The sequence below is a fragment of the Callospermophilus lateralis genome, chromosome X (assembly GCF_048772815.1).
Source record: "Callospermophilus lateralis isolate mCalLat2 chromosome X, mCalLat2.hap1, whole genome shotgun sequence".
NCBI classification, from domain to species: Eukaryota; Metazoa; Chordata; class Mammalia; order Rodentia; family Sciuridae; genus Callospermophilus; species Callospermophilus lateralis.
The window spans coordinates 68702442-68721095 of NC_135325.1; the positions used below are offsets into that span (position 1 = coordinate 68702442).

The window sequence follows — 18654 nt, forward strand, 5'->3', positions numbered from 1 at the left end:
GTTTGAGGTATTAAAAATTTTTGGAAATAGTGGTAATGGCTGCATGACATTGTGAATGTAATTCATGCTGCTGAATTATACACAAAAATCTTTTTTTTTTTTAATTTTTAGTTGTAGATGGACACAATACCTTTATTTTATTTATTTATTTATTTATATGTGGTGCTGAAGATCGAACCCAGAGCCTCACACATGCAAGGCAATTGCTGTACCACTGAGCCACAACCCTAGCCCCCACAAAAATCATTAAAATAGTGAATTTTATGGGCTGGGGATATAGCTCAGTTGATAGGATGCTTGCCTTGCAAACACAAGGCCCTGGGTTCGATCCTCAGCACCACAAAAGGGAAAAAAAAGAACTAAAATATTGAATTTTATGATATAAAAAAGCACAACAGATTTTTAAAAAGAAGCACTATATAGACCACAACATGAAGCTTACAAACATTTTGCTAAGAAGCCACTTCCAAAAAACCATATATTATAATATTCCATTTATATGAAATTTCAGAATAGGTGAATCTATAAAGACAGAAAATACATTAGAGATTTCTTAGAGCTAGGGGAAATTAGACATGAGGAGGATGATAATAAAAGGGTACAGGGTTTCTTCCTTGGGGCGGGGGGTACCAGGGAGTGAACCCAGGAGCACTTAACCACTGAGCCACAACCCCAAACCTTTATGTTTTTTGTTTTTGGTTGTTTTGGTTTGTTTGTTCGTTTGTTTGTGGTGCTGAGAATTGAACTCAGAGCCTTGTGCATATAAGGCAAGCACTCTACCAACTGAGCTATATCCCCAGCCCCTTATGTTTTATTTTTGAGAGAGGGTGTCACTAAGTTGCTTAGAGCCTGGCTTTGAACTTGCTATCCTCCTGTCTTAGCCTCCCAAACTGCTAGGATTACAGGCATGTGCCGCCATGTTTGGCTTGAGTTTTCTTTTTGAGATAATGAAAATATTCTAAAACTTAGTAGGCTAATGATTGCACTTACTGTGACTACATTAAAAACCAGTAAAACACTTGGGAATCAACTTAATGAAAGAGGTGAAAGACCTCTACAATGAAAACTACAGAACTCTAAAGAAAGAAATTAAAGACTTTAGAAGATGGAAAGATCTATCTTGCTCTTGGATAGGCAGAAATTAATATTGTCAAAATGGCCATACTACCAAAAGCACTATAGAGATTTAATGCAATTCCAATCAAAATCCGTATGACATTCCTCATAGAAATAGAAAAAGCAGTCATGAAATTCATCTGGAAAAATAAGAGACCCAGAATAGCTAAAGCAATCCTTAGCAAAGAAGAGTAAAACAGGTGTCATCACTATACCAGACCTTAAACTATACTACAGAGCAATAGTAACAAAAACAGCATGGTATTGGCACCAAAAAAGACTTGTAGACCAAAGGTACAGAACAGAGGACACAGAGACAAACCCACATAACTTCAGTTATCTTACAAAGTCATCAAAAACATACATTGGAGAAAACATAGCCTCTTCAACAAATGATTTTGGAAAACTGGAAATCCATATGCAACAAAATGAAATTAAACCCCTATCCCTCACCATGCACAAAACTCAACTCAAAGTGGATCAAGGACCTAGGAATTAAACCAGAGACACTGCACCTATTAGAAGAAAAAGTAGGCCCAAATCTTCACAATGTCAGATTAGGCCCAAACTTCCTCAATAAGACTCCTACCGTGCAAGAAAAAAAATCAAGAATCAATAAATGGGATGGATTCAAACTAAAAAGCTTCTTCTCAGCAAAAGAAACAAAGTGAGGTGAATAGAGAGACTACATTTTGGGAGCTAATTTTTACCACATGCACAACTGATAGAGCACTAATATCTAGGATATATAAAGAACTCAAAAATCTTAACACCAAAAACACAAATAACCTAATCAATAAATGGGCCAAGGGACTAAACAGACGCTTCTCAAAAGGTGATATACAATCAATCAACAAACACATGAAAAAATGTTCAACATCTTTAGCAATTAGAGAGATGCAAATCAAAGTACTCTAAGATTTCATCTCACTCCAGTCAGAATGGCAGCTATTAAGAAGACAACAACAATAAGTGTTGGCAAGGATGTGGAGAAAAAAATCACACTCATACATTGCTGGTGGGACTGCAAATTGGTGCAGCCAATATGGAAAGCAGTATGGAGAATACTTGGAATACTTGGAATGGAACCACCATTTTACCCAGCTAACCCACTCCTCCATCTATATCCAAAGGACTTAAAAACAGCATACTACAGGGATACAGCTTCATCAATGTTTATAGCAGTACAATTCACAATAGTTAAACCAACCTAGATGCCCTTCAGTAGATGAATAGATAAAGAAAATGTGCCATATACACACACACACACACACACAATGGAATTTTATTCAGCATTAAAAGAGAATAAAATCATGGCATTTGCAGGTAAATGGATGGAGTTCAAGTGAAGTTAGCCAGTCCCAAAAAAACAAACTGCCGGATGTTTTCTCTGATTTAAGGATGCTGATTCATAATGGGGTTGGGGGTCATTGGAGGATTAGATGAACTCTTAAAAAGGGCAAAGGGAGAGAAGGGAAGGGAGGGGAATGAGGGTAGGAAATATGGTGGAATGAGATGGACATCAATACCCTAAGTACATGTATGAAGACACAAATGGTGTGACTCTACTTTGTGCACAACCAGAGATATGAAATATTGTGCTCTATATGTGTAATATGAATTTTAATGCATTCTGCTGTCATATATAATAAATTAAAGAAAAAACAAGGAAAAAATAAAGACTTTTTCAGACAGAGCATTTATAATCAACGGATTTTCATTGAAATAATAGTCTACAGTATATTAAATATACTGTTAAGACAAAAAAAATGCAAATGATCTCATATTAAAGGTCTAAGAGGGGCTGGGGTTGTGGCTCAGTGGTAGAGCGCTTGCCTAGCATGTATAAAGTGCTGGGTTCAATCCTCAGCACCACATAAAAATAAATAAATAAAGATTTTTTTAAAAAAAAAAAGGTCTAAGATACAAAAAGCAAATGATGAGCAAAGACACTGGTAAATATGGCCAAGGTTGTGGCTCAGTGGTAGACTGTTTGCCTAGCATGCATGAGGCACTAGGTTTGATCCCTGGCACCACATAAAAACAAACAAGGGCTGGGGATGTGGCTCAAGCGGTAGCGCGCTCGCCTGGCATGCGTGCGGCCCGGGTTCGATCCTCAGCACCACATACAAACAAAGATGTTGTGTACGCCGAGACTAAAAAATAAATATTAAAAAAATTCTCTCTCTCTCTCTCTAAAAAAATAAAAATAAATAAAAACAAACAAATAAAATAAAAGTATTCTGTCCATCTATAATTTTAAAAAATTTTTTAAAATGATACTAGTAAATATGAAGGTAGGGCTGGGGCTATAGCTCAGTGGTAGAGCATTTGCCTACCATGTGTGAGGCACTGGGTTCAATCATCAGCATCACATAAAAATAAACAAAATAAAGGTCCATCTACAACTAAAATAATATTTAAAAAATAAAAACATATGAAGGTAAATGAAAATAAACTCAACTGTAAAGATAATAATAATGTCTGGTTTATGTGCATACAGGAGGATAGAGAAGAAATACCAAACTTTGAGCGATGTGATCAGAGTTAAAGCACTCTAGGTTCCTTGAATTATACAAGATAAAGATACCAGTTATCCTTACACTTTAGGTAAGTATGTTAAAATCAGTACAAAAACACCAAAGAGCACAGATTATGTAATTTCCCAACAAAAATAAAGGGAAAACCACAATCATTCCAAAAGAAAGTAGAAAAAAAAGAAAAGAGATAGAGAAGAATTGGGGGAGAGTGGTTAGAAAACCTAAAATAAAATATTTGAGTTTATTTCTACCAAAGCAATAATCAATATACAAGTAAAAATAAAATAAACAAAAATAAAAATCATCAAACAAGGGCACAGTGGTGCATGCCTGTAATCCCAGTAGCTGGGGAGGCTGAGGCAGGAGGATCTTGAGTTCAAGGACAGCCTCAGCAACTCAGCAAGGCCCTGTCTCTAAATAAAATATAAAAAGAGGGCTGGGGATGTGGCTCAGAGGTTAAGTGCCCCCTGGGTTCAATCTCTAGAATCCACAAATAAAAAAGGAAAGAAAAAAAGAGCAAAACTAAAATCCAGGGTCTGGGGTATATAGCTCAGCAGTAGAATGCTTGCCTAACATGCACAACGCCCTGGGTTAAATCCCCAGCACCACACACACACACAGAGTTGTATGCAATTTTAAAAAGAGACATCTGAGATGTAAGGGTAGAAAAGGATTTTTTTTTTTAAATCAAAAGACTGCAGCTGGGCTCAGTGGTGTATGCCTGTAATCCCATCTCCTTGTGAGGTTGAGGTAGGAGAATCACAAGTTTGAGGCCAGTCTAGGCAACTTTGCAAGACCCTGTCTCAAAATAAAAAATAAACTGGGTGCAGTGGCTCATGCCTGTAATCCCAGTGATTTGGGAGGCTGAGACAGGAGGATTGCAACTTCAAGGCCAGTCTCAGCAATTTAACAAGGCCCTTAGCAACTTAGCAAGAGACCCTGTCTTAAAATAAAAAATAAAATGGCTGGGGAATGTGGCTCAATGGCAAAGCATCTCTTGGTTCAATCTCCAGTACCATAAACAAACAAACAAATAAATAATAAAAGGGTTCAATGGATAAAGAAAATGTGGTATATATACACAATGGAGTTTTACTCAGGGATAAAGAAAAATGAAATTATGACCTTTGCTGGTAAATAAAAGAAACTGAAGAACATTATGCTAAGTAAAATAATCCAGACCCAAAAAGTCAATGGGTCTGGATTATTTCACTTAACATAATGTTCTTCTCTCATAACTGGGAGCTAGACCAAAATATGGATAAAGAAAGAAGAAAGTCAGGGGACATTTCATGAAAATAGAAGATCAGTGGAGTAGAGAAAGGGGATTGAGGGAGGGAGGAGGGACAGGAAAAGAAATAGTGGAATGAATCTAACCAAACTTTCCTATATACATATGTGCATAGACCACAGTGAATTTGATATTATGTATATCCATAATACAGTAATTTTAAAAAACTATAAATAAATAGAAGATCAGTAGAGTATAGGAAAGGGAACAGGGGGAGGGAAGAGAGCAGAGAAAGAGAAATACTGGAGACTGAATTGGAATCAACTATATTTCATGCTTATATAAATATGTCAAAATGAACCCCAATATTATGTATAACTGTAATGAACTTTAAAAAAAAAGAACCACAAATTGGAAAAAAAAAAAATGCCGAGGATGTAATTCAGCAGTAAAGTGCCTCTGGGTTCAATCCCTAGTATGTAAAAACAAATTTTAAAACATTAAAAAATGGAAATATAGCCAGGTGCAGTGGTACACACCCATAATCGCAGAAGCTTTGGAGGCTGAAGCAGGAGGATCACAAGTTCAAGGCCAGCCTCAGCAACTTAGCAAGGCCCTGAGCAACTTAGCAAGACCCTGTCTCAAAATAAATAATAAAAAGGGCTGGAGATTGTGGCTCAGGAGTTAAGCACCCCTGGGTTAAATTCCTGGTACCAAAAAAAAAAAAGATAGAAATATACTAAGCAGCTACTAACCAAAATAAAGGCAGAGTAGCAATGCCAATATAAGACAAACAATTGAACTAAGATGAAAAACATTTTAATAGCAAAGGGTTACTCCATGATGTAAAGTTTGATTGAATTATGATTGTGGTCAGGTGTGATAGCACAAGCCTATAATCCCAGAAACTAAGGAGGTTGAGGCAGGAGGATCACAGCCTCAGCCACTTAGTGAGATGTTGTCTTAAAATAAAAAGGGCTGGGCATGTGACTCAGTGGTTAAGTACCCCTGGGTTCAAGTCCTAGTACCAGAAGAAAAAAAAAAAATATATATATATATATATACATACACACACACACACACATATATATATACATACATATATATACACATATATACATACATATATATGTTCTATATATATTTTGTGTGTATTATTAGGTATACGTATATATATGTGTATATATATAATTGTGCATATATCTAATAATACACACAAAATATATAGAAAACAAAAATTGAGAGAATTTTAAAAGAAGATTGACAAATCTGCCTTCATAGCTGATTTTCAACATACCTCTCAGTAATTGACGGATGGGCAGCAACAACAAAAAGTCCCTAAGGATATAGAAAATATCTACTCTAATAACGTTCATTTCCTCACTGTACTTCAACAAATCACCTGACAGTCTCAGAACCTTGCCATTACACTGAATCATCCCCTCCTGAAATCTTAAACTTCAGTGCTATAACTTGTTATCAGTCCACTTTTTAATCTCAATGTTTCTTGAATGTCATCACGGCATCCAGAATCTAAGCTGTATGTGCTCCAGATCTACACTCTTTGTCTTCACTTTCTTCCCTTTTCACTCCATGGTTCAGAAGTTTAATCACTCTCTCATAACTCTGGAGAAACCACTCTTTTGTGTATTTGGTGTTTGGGTATTTTTTCTTTTTTTGTACCAAGGATTGAACTCAGAGCTTAACCCGTAAGCCACATTCCCAGTCTTTTTTACTTTTTATGTTGAGATAGGGTCTCACTAAATTACTTAACGCCTCACTAAGTTGCCAAGGCTGGCCTTGAACTTGTGATCCTCCTGCCTCAGCCTCCTGAGTCACTGAGATTACAGACAGGAACCACCCCGCCTGTCCCTCTTGCATATTTGTAAGGTCCCAAAGTCATGTTCTCTAACTTCATCTGGACCTTTCAAACTGTCTATAGTCAATTTTCATTCTCATTTCCATAAATAGCTACAGTCAGCCTCTATCTGCCCATTACATCAGCAGATTCAACCAACTACAGATAAAAAATACTTAGAAAAAAATGGGTTTGTACTGAACATGTTTTTCTAGTCATCATTCCTTAAAATACACATCTTGAAGTTTGCTTGAAATATTCCCATTATATCAAATATTTTTTCCTCTCATCAAATCCCAAATTCTATTCTACCTTCAAGGCCCAGCTCAAACACCTACATACTTTAAGAAGTTTTTTTTGTAATCCCTCTGATTTACAGTGTTCTATTCCTTATTGGAAGTACTATCCTCACACTACCATACATTGTCTTTGATAATTTCACCCTCAAGTTATTTAACCTCATATGCTTTCCGTAATTCCCCAATTAAACTTTAAATTCTTGGAGTACAGAAACTCTGTGCTAAAGCCTGAATTTTCTACTTTTGCCTAGTACAATACAAGAAAAACAACAGAAACAACTTTTTTTGGGGGGGGGGGGGCAGCGTAGTACAGGGATTGATCCTAGGACCTTGTGAATGCTAAGCAAGCACTCTACCAGTGAGCTACAATTTCATCCCTTTGGCCTTTTTTTTATTTTTGAGACAGGGTCCCACTAAGTTGTCCAGGTTGTCCTTGAACTTGCTATCCTCCTGCCCCAACCTCCCAAGTAGCTGGGATTACAAGAGCATACTACCATGCCTGGATGAAACATGATCTCTTTTTTTTTTTTTTTTTGGTGGTGGTGGGAATTGAACTCGGTGCTTCACACATGCTAAGCAAGCACTTTACCACTGAGCCACATCCCCAGCCCCCAGAAACATGAATTTTTAAAAATGAAATTAGTGAATGAATTCCTTTCTCATAGGAAAAATTCAGCTAGATGTGTCACTCACTACTAATGATCCTTGAAAGTCTTCCAGGTGGACAGTAGATTGATTTCTTAGAGTTATTAATGTTTTTAATGGGAATAATTATGTCATTTAATCATAATCAGTCCATTGGCAACTCATGAAAAGTAATCCTCTCCTTATCATTAATTGTGATGAAATTTTTGCAGTGTTAATCAAGAAAATTTAGAGTAAGTGACCCAATGAAGTTTGCTTAAGTGGTTTAAGAGAGAAAAAAAATGGTAATCACTGCTATAGATCAGCAAAGAAACTGCAATGTGGAATCAACTCAATCTGTAATATTTTTATTTCCTTAAAAGGTGATATAGACCAAATATGGCAATAATTAATCTGAGAGAAAGTGAAGTGCTGTTATGTTATTCTCTATAATTCCTGTATATTTGATATATTTTTAAATACAGAAAAACACATTGTAGCACCCTGAAGCATATATGGTGCATCAATTCACATCCATGTACTATTTGATTGATGCTAGATGCATCCAGTGTTTACTTACCAGTGCATCATCTTGCAATGAAGCAAAAAAGAAGCCATAAAGCAAGTTAATTTGCTCCTTATTATCAATGAAGTCAAACATTGCAACCAGCCATCGATAAAAAAGTACCTATCAAGAGACAAAAAGCTTATCTTTAGAAAAATACAACTAACAGGCATAGAAGAGCTTAATTTCCCCCTCAGGGCTGTTTTAGACGCTTCTATCACAAAGTACAATAATAGATTTTATTTCTCAGTAAAAATTTCTGTTCGAACAGAGTCCTCGTATCAAGCTATACTGTTCCAAAACTACAGGCTTTACACAAAAGACCATGGCCATTGCTTCATAAGTGGCTCTTCCTCGCTAGCCCTTAAGTGGTTCTGAAGGACTTACCATCAAAGTGTTTAAAAAGATTACCTTGGTGCTACCAGAACACTTGCCAACACAGAGCCAGGAGACTGCCTTAACCACAGAATGTTCTGATATTAGAGTTGCTGGAATCAGGCACTTCAGTATCCGCGTATTTACAGCATTCCCTGGACAACAAACTTGAAATTAAACTATGTTTTAGTATCTCAGTTGTTTACTTACTATTATTCACTATTGGTCATACAAATAATACTTTACCTTGAAGGCAATAAAAACCAACACACTATATAACATTTAGTACCTCTTATCATCATTATAAAACACTAGTCAAAACAAAATTACACTTTCAGATCCTGAAATAAAATATGAAGCAAATTATTTGGCCCACATATTTCTATTTTAAAGGGGAGGATGAACACAAGGTTTGCTTTATGAAGTGATGAAAATATTTGGGAATTACCCAGTGGTGACACTGAACTTTCAAATGCATGAATTTTATGGTATGTAAATTATATCTAAAAAAAGTCTTTAATCAGGGCTGGGGTTGTGGCTCAGTGGTAGAGCGCTTGCCTAGCATGCATGAGGCATGGGGTTCAATCCCCAGCATCACATAAAATAAACAAAGTTAAAAATCCATTGGCAATTAAACTAAAAAATATTTTTAAAAAAGTCTTTAATCACAGGGAAATATCAAATTTTTCTTATTTTTAATGGCAAAATAGACTGGTTTCAGACTAGTAGACATGGTACATGAGATACTACAGTTAAGAATAAATAAATAAATTTGTAGCCTCCACTGCCCCATAAAACCGGGAAGGACAGCAGAATGAAACAGATCTTCTTGGAATTAGCTGGAGGTGATATTATTTTATCCTACTCTACTTTCCATCTTGCCTTCTGGCCTCCATGGTATTCTCTCATCTGGTAACAGAAATGATGTTACAGACACTGGCTTTGTATATTCTTTATTCTAACTTCTATGCAATAAGCTTCAATAATTAAAATATATGTCATCAATTTCTACCCCATCACCCTGTGGAGAAGAAAGAAAGCAGTGATGGCAAGTTAAAAAAAAATCACAAGAATAGAAATCCCTGATTTCCACTCTGAGGTTTCTTGTTTTTATATTTTTTTTCCTCTCCCACTCCTGTTCACTAACCTTTTAAAATTTTTTTTAAAGACTTTTTTTTTAAGAGAGAGTGAGAGAGAGAATTTTTAATATTTATTTTTTATTTATCGGCGGACACAACATCTTTGTTTGTATGTGGTGCTGAGGATCGAACCCGGGCCGCACGCACACCAGGCGAGCGTGCTACCGCTTTAGCCACATCCCCAGCCCACCTTTTTAAATTTTTAAAGAGTCTCACCACTAACACCTTACACATGTACCAAATCAAAGAAGGAACTCAATACTACCTTTATTTTTACTTCCAGTGACTTTTTAATTAATTTCTCAGGATCTAAAGTCTCTTTCCACCTAATTATAATGATATTTCTAGTATAACTGTCCCCTAAATATGCATTTCAATTTCCCAAAAGAGCTATATATAAAGATCTAGTACAGATGGGGAGGTATCATAGAACTAACTAAAAGGGAAAAGGAATTAAGGAGGTCATATTCAACCTCAATAAATTCCAGCCCAACAGAAAAATAAAAACATAGAGACAGAGTGTTTCACTTTAAATTGTTATGTACAAGTTTCCAGAGCCTGAGACATGCCTTTTGAAACACAATGGCATATAACATGAAAACTCCCTAACCACTAATATCACTAAAGATAATTCCAAAATAGAAAAAATGTACATTCTATACATCTTTTAATGGAATAAGTGAGTGGTAAAATTGATCTTGATAGACACTAATCAACATGGACTCCTGGAAAGGTATTAGAACCAAACAATTTGAAACCATTACCTACAAGAATAAAAGTCAGTTTTATTAGGTCTAACTTAATTTTCTAAGAAAACACACAGAACTAATCAGGTAAAAGAGGAAAAAAAATACTTGAGTCACAGATTGAATTTAGTTAGTACAGTGTTGTTACTTTAAAACACACACACACACACACACACACACACACGCTTGTAAATTGGATGCTCCATTATACACAAAGGAAGCTAATAACAGGGTCCAGAAATAGTTAGTATTAAAATAATTCAGTATTAATGAATGTATTAGTTTGTTTTTTTTTTTTAAGTAGGAAAAAAAGTATTAGCCATGTAGTACAGTATAAGTGCAATAGGAGATCTGATTTCCCCAGTTTTTGCTCTGACATTAAGAAAGTCTTGGGCTGGGATTGTAGCTCAGTGGTAGAGCGCTTGCCTCGCATGCATGAGGCACTGATTTTGATTTTTCAGCACCACATAAAAATACATAAGTAAAATAAAGATTTTGTGTCCATTTACAATTTAAAAAAAAACTTAGGAAAAAAAAAAGAAAGTCTTGCCAGGTGCAGTGGCACATGCCTGTAACCTCAGCAGCTCGAGAGGCTGAGGCAAGAAGATCGCGAGTTCACAGCCAGCCTCAGCAAAAGCCAGATGCTAAGTAACTCAGTGAGACCCTGTCTCTAAATAAAATACAAAATAGGGCTGGGGATGTGGCTCAGTGGTGGAGTGTCCCTGAGATCAACCCCCGGTACCAAAAGAAAAAAAAAAAAAGGAAACTCTCTAATTATTCTAGGAATATTTCCTCCTCTTTAAAATGGGTATGTTTGAGGGACTAAAATACCTTGCAATTCTGAATTTAGATGAGTGAAGGTTAAAAGAAATCTTTTCAAGTAAAAATAATATTGACCAGGTGTTATTTCTAAGAACCCCTCCTACCCAATGCACCAATCAATAACCTGAGAACAGAAAAAGAAACATTTACACAAAAGAAAAAGCATTTTGACTGTTAAGGTCACAGACACTAGAATGAAAGCAGTGCAAATAGAAACTTGTCCTAGATAAGTAAACCTAAAAGCAATGAAACAGACTAAGTGATCTCTAAAATTCCTTGCAGAAACATTATTTAAAATATTTTCAAAAAATAAATAAAATATTATCTATGCTTAATCAAAAAAAGAAAAAAAAAACTAAAAACGATTCCATGTTTGGTGACAAGATTCCACGTTTAATTTGTAAAGAGGTGATAATTGGTCATTTCAGCAATATGCAAACAGAAATTTTTGGCTCATAAAGTACTCTGAACACAAGAAAGGCTATTTTATAATCTTACCATATTAATCTTAATAGAATAGCAAAATAAAGAACTGCAACTGATTCCAATGAACAATCTAATTCAAAGTCTGAAAGGCAAAACCAATAGCAAACACATGACAAATGTATCCACTTAACATACCAAATTTGCCACTGAGTGCTGCATTTAATAGAATGTCAATTGCGTCTGGAGCTAACCCATTCTTCCAAGCCATATTCTCCACAGTTTTCAAGTGTTTTTCCAAGATTTTATCTTTACTTTGTGAAGTTTTAATAGGACCTTAAGAAAAGAATACTATTAAATAATAAGCCCTTTAAATTTTTTTCAGTCCTTAACCCCAACAATTACAACTTGGCATGCACTAAAGGAATGGCTTTACCTAAAAAAAAAAAAAAAAAAAAAAAAAAAATTCCCACCCTTGAAAGCCTTTAAAAGTCTAAAATATTTATCAGCAACAGTACTTTCAGTGAGAAAAACTGAATCATGTTCTGGCATCCTTGCTATAAATTAACTAAAAGCACTCAACTTAGACTATAGTCTCTTTAAACACTAGGACAATGGTTCTCAAAATTTACTATATATTGGAATCACCTAGGAAGCCTTTAAGAAGCCCTAATGCAGGTTGGGGATATAGATCAGTTGGTAGAGTGCTTCCCTCCCATGCATAAGGCCATGGGTTCAATCCCCAGTCCCACAAAAAATAAAAGAAGTCCTAATGCCAGGTTGCATCTTATACCAATAAAATCAGAATGTCTAAGGGCTAGAGTTGTGGCTCAGTGGTAGAACACTTGCCTGGCATGTGTGAGGCCCTGGGTTTGATCCTCAGCAGTGCATATAAACAAAGTAAAAGATCCATTGACAACTAAAAAATATTTTTAAAAAATTAGAATGTCTAAGTGTGGATGCTAGGCATCAGTATATTTTAAATTTCTCAGGTGATCACGATGTACAGCAGTTTGGGAACCACTCCACTGGGAAAGATGTTTCATTATGTGTCCATAATACCTAGCACACTGATGTATAGTAAATGTTCAACAAATGTAAATAAACAAAAGCATAAATGAGAAAAAAAACATGTTTTCCTTTTAAAAAATCTTAAGAAAAAAATAAGTATTTTTATCAAAATAGGACTTTCATAAGGAAATGATCTGTCTTTACCTTTTTCAAAGTATTCCAATGTTATTTGCAGAGCATCTTCAGCTTGATCATCACCATGTTCACAATCTTCCACTGTGTTGTTTTGTTTCAAGATGCTCTTTGAGTTGCTTGGTTTTGCTTTCCAAGCTGAGAGTTTGGTCTGACAACTATTACTAACTTGTGAAGTTCTATTTTGTGCCTGGGAATTCTTGACTCTCTTTTGAGGTGACATTATTGCATATGTTCTATGCAGAAACAAGTGTCAAGTTATCATTAGTCAGCCAAACAATACTTTTTTTCCCCAAAAACACAGGGGTCACATCTACCTATATTCCCACATTTAGTACTTAGTACCTGGCACATAAAAGGCATTCAATAAATAAGTTGACAATAATCTAGAAAATAAAACCTACAGGTTAACTTTTTCAAAAAGCTTACCTTGACCTAAAGAGAAACTAACAACTGAAGAAGGTAACATTTATCAGCTGTGAAATTTAAGTGCCCTCTTAGAATGGCTATATCATATAAGCAAGTCCAAAACTCAAACCTCATGTACTCTACTTTCTCCACTCCTATTTTCTGTATTCTTCCTTGATTTTGCTTTTAATCATTATGTTCCCTACTTTGTCAGTGCTCAGTTAAAACTGCGTAGTTAAAAAGCCAAACTGGGAGGCAGACTAAACATTCTCAAGACAGAAACATTCTCCATTTATTAATGCATGTATTCATAAATAATTACTGAACACTGTCTATATGCCAAGCATAATTCTACCTACCATGGATAAAACAATCAAGGTCCCTACATTCATGAAACTTACACTGGAGTGAGAGGCTCGGGAAAATTAAGAATCAACCAATAATAAATAATAACGAATACACAGGGATGTGATAGAAATAGCGTGGGGTGGGAATCTACTTTGAAATAAGTGTTCAGAGAAAGCCCTTCTGAGGTGACCTTTTAGCTGTTATTTGGGTGTCAAGGAACCTACCATGTAAACATCTAGTGAAAGAATAGTTTATACGGAGGGAAAAGGAAAACATACTAAGACCTTAAAGCAAGAAAGTGTTTTGTATGTTAATGAAACGGCAGCAACACCAGTATGGTGAGAGTGCAAAGAGACAAAGGGTGGTGAGAGTCAGAAAGGCAGCCAGGGAGTATATTTGGTCTTGTAGGCCAGCGATAAGGAGTTTGGATTTTCCCACAGGGAGAGGTGGACGGAGGTGGTTAGAGGAGGGAGCAATATCCAATTTGTGTTTTAAGACCATTTTATCTGCAGTATGGAGACTAAAATGTTAGGGGTCAAAGAGCAGCAAGAGACCACTTAAAGGATCTTGCAGAAGTCCAGAAGATGATGGAAAAAGACTGGGTTCAGTATATGCTGTGAAGGTAGATTGGACAGGCTGTGACAAAAGAATGAGATGTAAGAAAAAGAAAGAGGAAAACCAAGAATGAATTCTAAATTTTTGACTTCAAATAGGGAAAAGTAAGAGAATGATTGTAATGACACTTACTCAATCCCACCTACCTAGAACAGATGCCAAAACAGTAGAGTAACAAATATGTCCAATCCAAGTTGGAACTGCCCAACTTGGAATTGTTTCCTAGAGTCCTAAGAAAGAAAGCAGGGAAGCAGCTGCTGACCCCATGGAGTGAACCGTTCCAGTGCTTGCCAAGGATCACTCACTCTCACAACCTGCCAAAGCAGAGAGCCAAATTGTCAAAGTCAAAACCCATTAGGCAAATTCCTGAGCTGGAAGAAAACTCTATCCCAGGTATCCTTCACTGGATACTGGATACTGCAATACCGCCCTCAGAGGTTGGAATATTCCCCTCGTTCTCAGAGGTCCCATTTCGGACGGTGTTTAAAAGTTCCTCACCTGAAATACTCCTCAGCCCCCAAGCTCCGGAGTCTGAAAGCCGCCTTCTGAATTCAAAGGCGCGGGCCGCGCCCCGCGCATGCGCTGCCGCGGATATCCGGCGGCGACTGGGCAGAGTGACGTGCTCTGCTGGAGCCTGATTGGTTGGAATTCAGCTCTATGGCGGGAGTCGGCGCGCGCAGACAATGACGCAGACCCAATTACCCAGAGAGGTTTGCCCCACCTACCTAAGCCGGGGGAGCTCAGCGAGTGGGCCGTTGCTGCTGGAGTTAGCTCATTGGCTGGTGTTCTCACTTTTCTAATAATGTTCGCGTTCGTCATTTTGCGTAGAATCGGTAACTGGTGTCAAGATTGTTAAATTTAACATGATCGATTATAGTGTTTATTTTGCCCAGATTGACCCCAAATATCAATTTGAGTCTGTAGGAAATTGTGAAACCGCAAACTTCAATGTAAAGGCGGCTTCTCCCATGCTGAGATTTAAAGTTTCCAGTCGCTCTCCTCCTGAAGCTAGGGGGCTGAGAGGAAAGAAGGACGTTCTGCCCTCCTTTTACCTAGGATAGGTATGGATAACCTCCCACGTTTTCTGGAAACTTGTATCCTAAACCAGATGTTGAACCACCTTCAAGATTGCAGATTGTGGGGTGTAGCAAGTATATGCCTAACCTTGAAGAATCCATTGACCTTAAACTCGCTAAAATATTAACAATGGCTTAGTCTGAGACCTGATTTAATTTCTTTTTAAACTAGGAATAAGAGAACTATAAACCTGGTGTGGTGGTGCATAACTGTTAGGCCACCAACTGGGGAAGCTAAGGCAGGAAAATGGCAAGTTTGAGTCCAGTCTCAGAAACTAAACCAGACCCTATCTTAAAAAAAAAAAAAAAAAAAAAAAGACTAGAGTGATGGTCCATGATCAGAAGTTAGAGGCCAACCTGGGAAATTTAGTGGAAGCCCTAAGAAACTTAGAGACACCCAGTCTCAAAAAATAAAGAGCTGGGGATGTAGCTCAGTGGTAAAGCACCCCTAGGTTTGATCCCTGGTATGGAAAATAAATAGATGCTTTTTTTTAAAAGTCTGGGGTTGCCAGATGTGGTGCACATCTGTAATCCTATGAACTAGGGAGCCTGAGGCAGGAGAATTGCAAGTTGGAGGCCAGCCTCAGCAATTTAATGAGACCCTGCCTCAAAATAAAAAATAAAGGGGGTTGGGGGTGTAACTTAGTGATTAAGTGCCCCTGTGTTTAATCCCCACTACCAAAAATGGGGGTCTGGGGTTGTAGCCCAGTGGTAAAGTGCACCTGGGTGCTGAGAGCCACAGCCCAGTCGGAATGGCCCCTGGCATTTTGCCAGAAGTAATGGTTGAGAGGCGAGCCATTAAGATGATGATAATTAAGTTAAGCTGTCTATAATTGCTGTGACTGGATGATGCTGGATTGAAACAGGCTGTGTATTCAATTGTGTATAGACCCCTGCTGTCCGCCTCCAGCTCCCACTACTTTGGAGTTCTCTCGGGGATTCCTGGGGAGTTCGAATTGGTTGGTGAAGTTCCTGTGGAGGGAGTTCCGGTTGGTGTGTGGTGTGTCCAGAGAAGGCCGAGTGGATGACATTAGGGGGAGTTCGGAAATAAAGTTTGTTCCTGCTTGAGTGGCTCGTGATTTGTGCCCAGCCAGACTGCAGCACCTGGGTTCAATCCCCAATGCCTTTATATAAATAAATAAATAAATAAATAAGCCGGTCATGGCACGCATGCCTGTAATCAAAGCCAGCCTCAGCAACTTAGCTGAGGCCCTAAGCAACTCAGTGAGACTCCGTTTCTTAATAAAATATAAAAAGGGTTGAGGATATGGCTCAATGGTTAAGTGCCCCTAGGTTCAATTCCTGGTACAAAAAATAAGTAAAATTTTTTTAAAAAATAGAGGAAAGCTATAAATGTAATGGCACTCCCTGATTTGAGGCCAAAACATAATGTAGGTGGAAACTTTGCAATCTTAGAGAAAAATGAATACTCAAAGGTTAAGATAATGTATTTGGAGAAGACTTCAGCAGAAATGACTACTTATGTCTGGGAGTGGTAGTGCATGCCTGTAATCCCATCGGTAGGGAGGCTGAGGCAGGAGGATGGCAAGTTCAAAGCCAGCCTCAACAACAGCGAGGCACTAAGCAACTCAGTGAGACCCTGTCTATAAATAAAATACAAAAAGGGCTGGGGATGTGGCTCAAGTACTCAAGTGCCCTTGAGTTCAATCCCTGCCCCTCCATAAAAGGAAAAAAGAAATGACTATTTACCACATCTTATTTTTATGTGGTTTTCAGAGTAGTTTGACAAACTCTTATTTAATCATGCATGAAAATAGAGACTGTGCAATTTTTCTATGATAGCTACTCTTTAGTAAAACTGAAATTTTGTCATTTTTCATGCATTTAATCATTTCATAGCCTCAAATAAAGGTACATTGGAAGAGATTTTAAGACTCTGACACCTATTTATTTATTTGCAGCATTGGGGATTGAATCCAGGGGTACTCTCCCACTAAGCTACATCCCAACCCTTTTTACTTTTTTATTTTGAGGTAAAGTCTTGCTAAGTTACCCAGGCTACTTGAACTTTCAATCCCTCTGACTCATCCTCCTGAATCACCAGAATTACAGGTGTGCACCACCATGCCCAGCATCCTTTTTCCTTTTTTTTTTAAGCCCATGAAACTGGTGCCCTAAGCAATGAAATAACTTGCCTAACATGACATATTTTGGGCACTGCAAAACTTAGACCTCTCTATGGACATGTACATAGTAAGTCAGTACTTCATATTTATTTAATAAACCTTCAATTTTCTCTGAAATAATTTACCTTCCCTTGGCATCAACTAATAAAGAACTCCCAAACCTGGAAATTGTATTGAGATCCTAACTACAACTTTCTGTCTTACATGAATCCAAAAAAAAGTGAGGGACCAGTTACTTAGGAGGCTGAAGCAGGAGAATCCCAAGTTTGAAACCAGCCTGGGCAACTTAGCAAGATCCAGTCTGAAAATAAAATAGAAAAGGCTGGGGGTGTAACTCAGTAGTAGAGTGCTTGCCTAGCATGTGCAAGGCCCTGGGTTGAATCCCCAGTACTGCCAAAAAAAAAAAATTGTGAGGGAACTTATAAGGAATTAGCAAACTGGCCTTGGCAGCTTCATTAGTGTATTAAGTGATCATACTTATACTTTCTCTTTCTTCTCCTCCTTCATTCAGACCAAAAACAACAACAACAAAAAAGCCTGAATCCTTTTAAATACCCTTTCTTTTCATATGTTCAGTATTTATCCAGACAATTTCCTCCAAATTTCAAAAATTTTTTTTTATTTTGAAAGAATGAGAGAAATAAGACAGAGGTATCAATTACCAAGAACAATGACACTGAAGAAAATACAATGGGTACTCTCCCCACACACAACCCCCCACCCCTTTTCCCATCCCTGGCACAATAATACTAAAACCATCAAAGCACATTTAACAAGGAGAAACAGCAGTCTGTGATGAAGGAAGCAAATTTCCATACTGCTCAATCCAACTAACCCATGTCAACTGTCCTTCCTCCAGCTAAACTCCACCTACTGGAATGATAAAGAAGTGTAGGGGAGACAACTCTGGGGTGATTTGAACTCTACTTACACTGGCAAAGTTCAGTGAAGAATCAATAGGGGTAGTAAATCTGTTTGGCAGGGAAACAGGATACAGCTTCTCTGTCAATTTTCAGAGACAGTTTCAGAGAATAGCTAATGTTTGAGATTCCGATTTCTAACAAGACCAATACCTGCTCCCTCAACCACAACAGTGGAGCAGCTGCCAAATCCTGGTTA

The 18654-nt window shown here is 37.3% G+C and overlaps 1 protein-coding gene across 1 annotated transcript in view; it reads right to left on the reverse strand.

Annotated features, from left to right (window-relative positions):
- Cenpi (centromere protein I) overlaps window positions 1–14873 on the reverse strand; it is a 79460-nt gene extending 64587 nt beyond the window's left edge. Inside the window, exons 1-6 of the mRNA XM_077107209.1 lie at window positions 14811–14873; window positions 14459–14626; window positions 12954–13177; window positions 11937–12074; window positions 8645–8763; window positions 8249–8356 (exon numbers count right to left, since the gene is read on the reverse strand). Of these exons, the coding sequence (XP_076963324.1) occupies window positions 8249–8356; window positions 8645–8763; window positions 11937–12074; window positions 12954–13164 (576 nt within the window). The 5' untranslated portion in view covers window positions 13165–13177; window positions 14459–14626; window positions 14811–14873. The remainder of the gene's footprint in view (window positions 1–8248; window positions 8357–8644; window positions 8764–11936; window positions 12075–12953; window positions 13178–14458; window positions 14627–14810) is intronic.
- Window positions 14874–18654: the final 3781 nt, after the last annotated feature.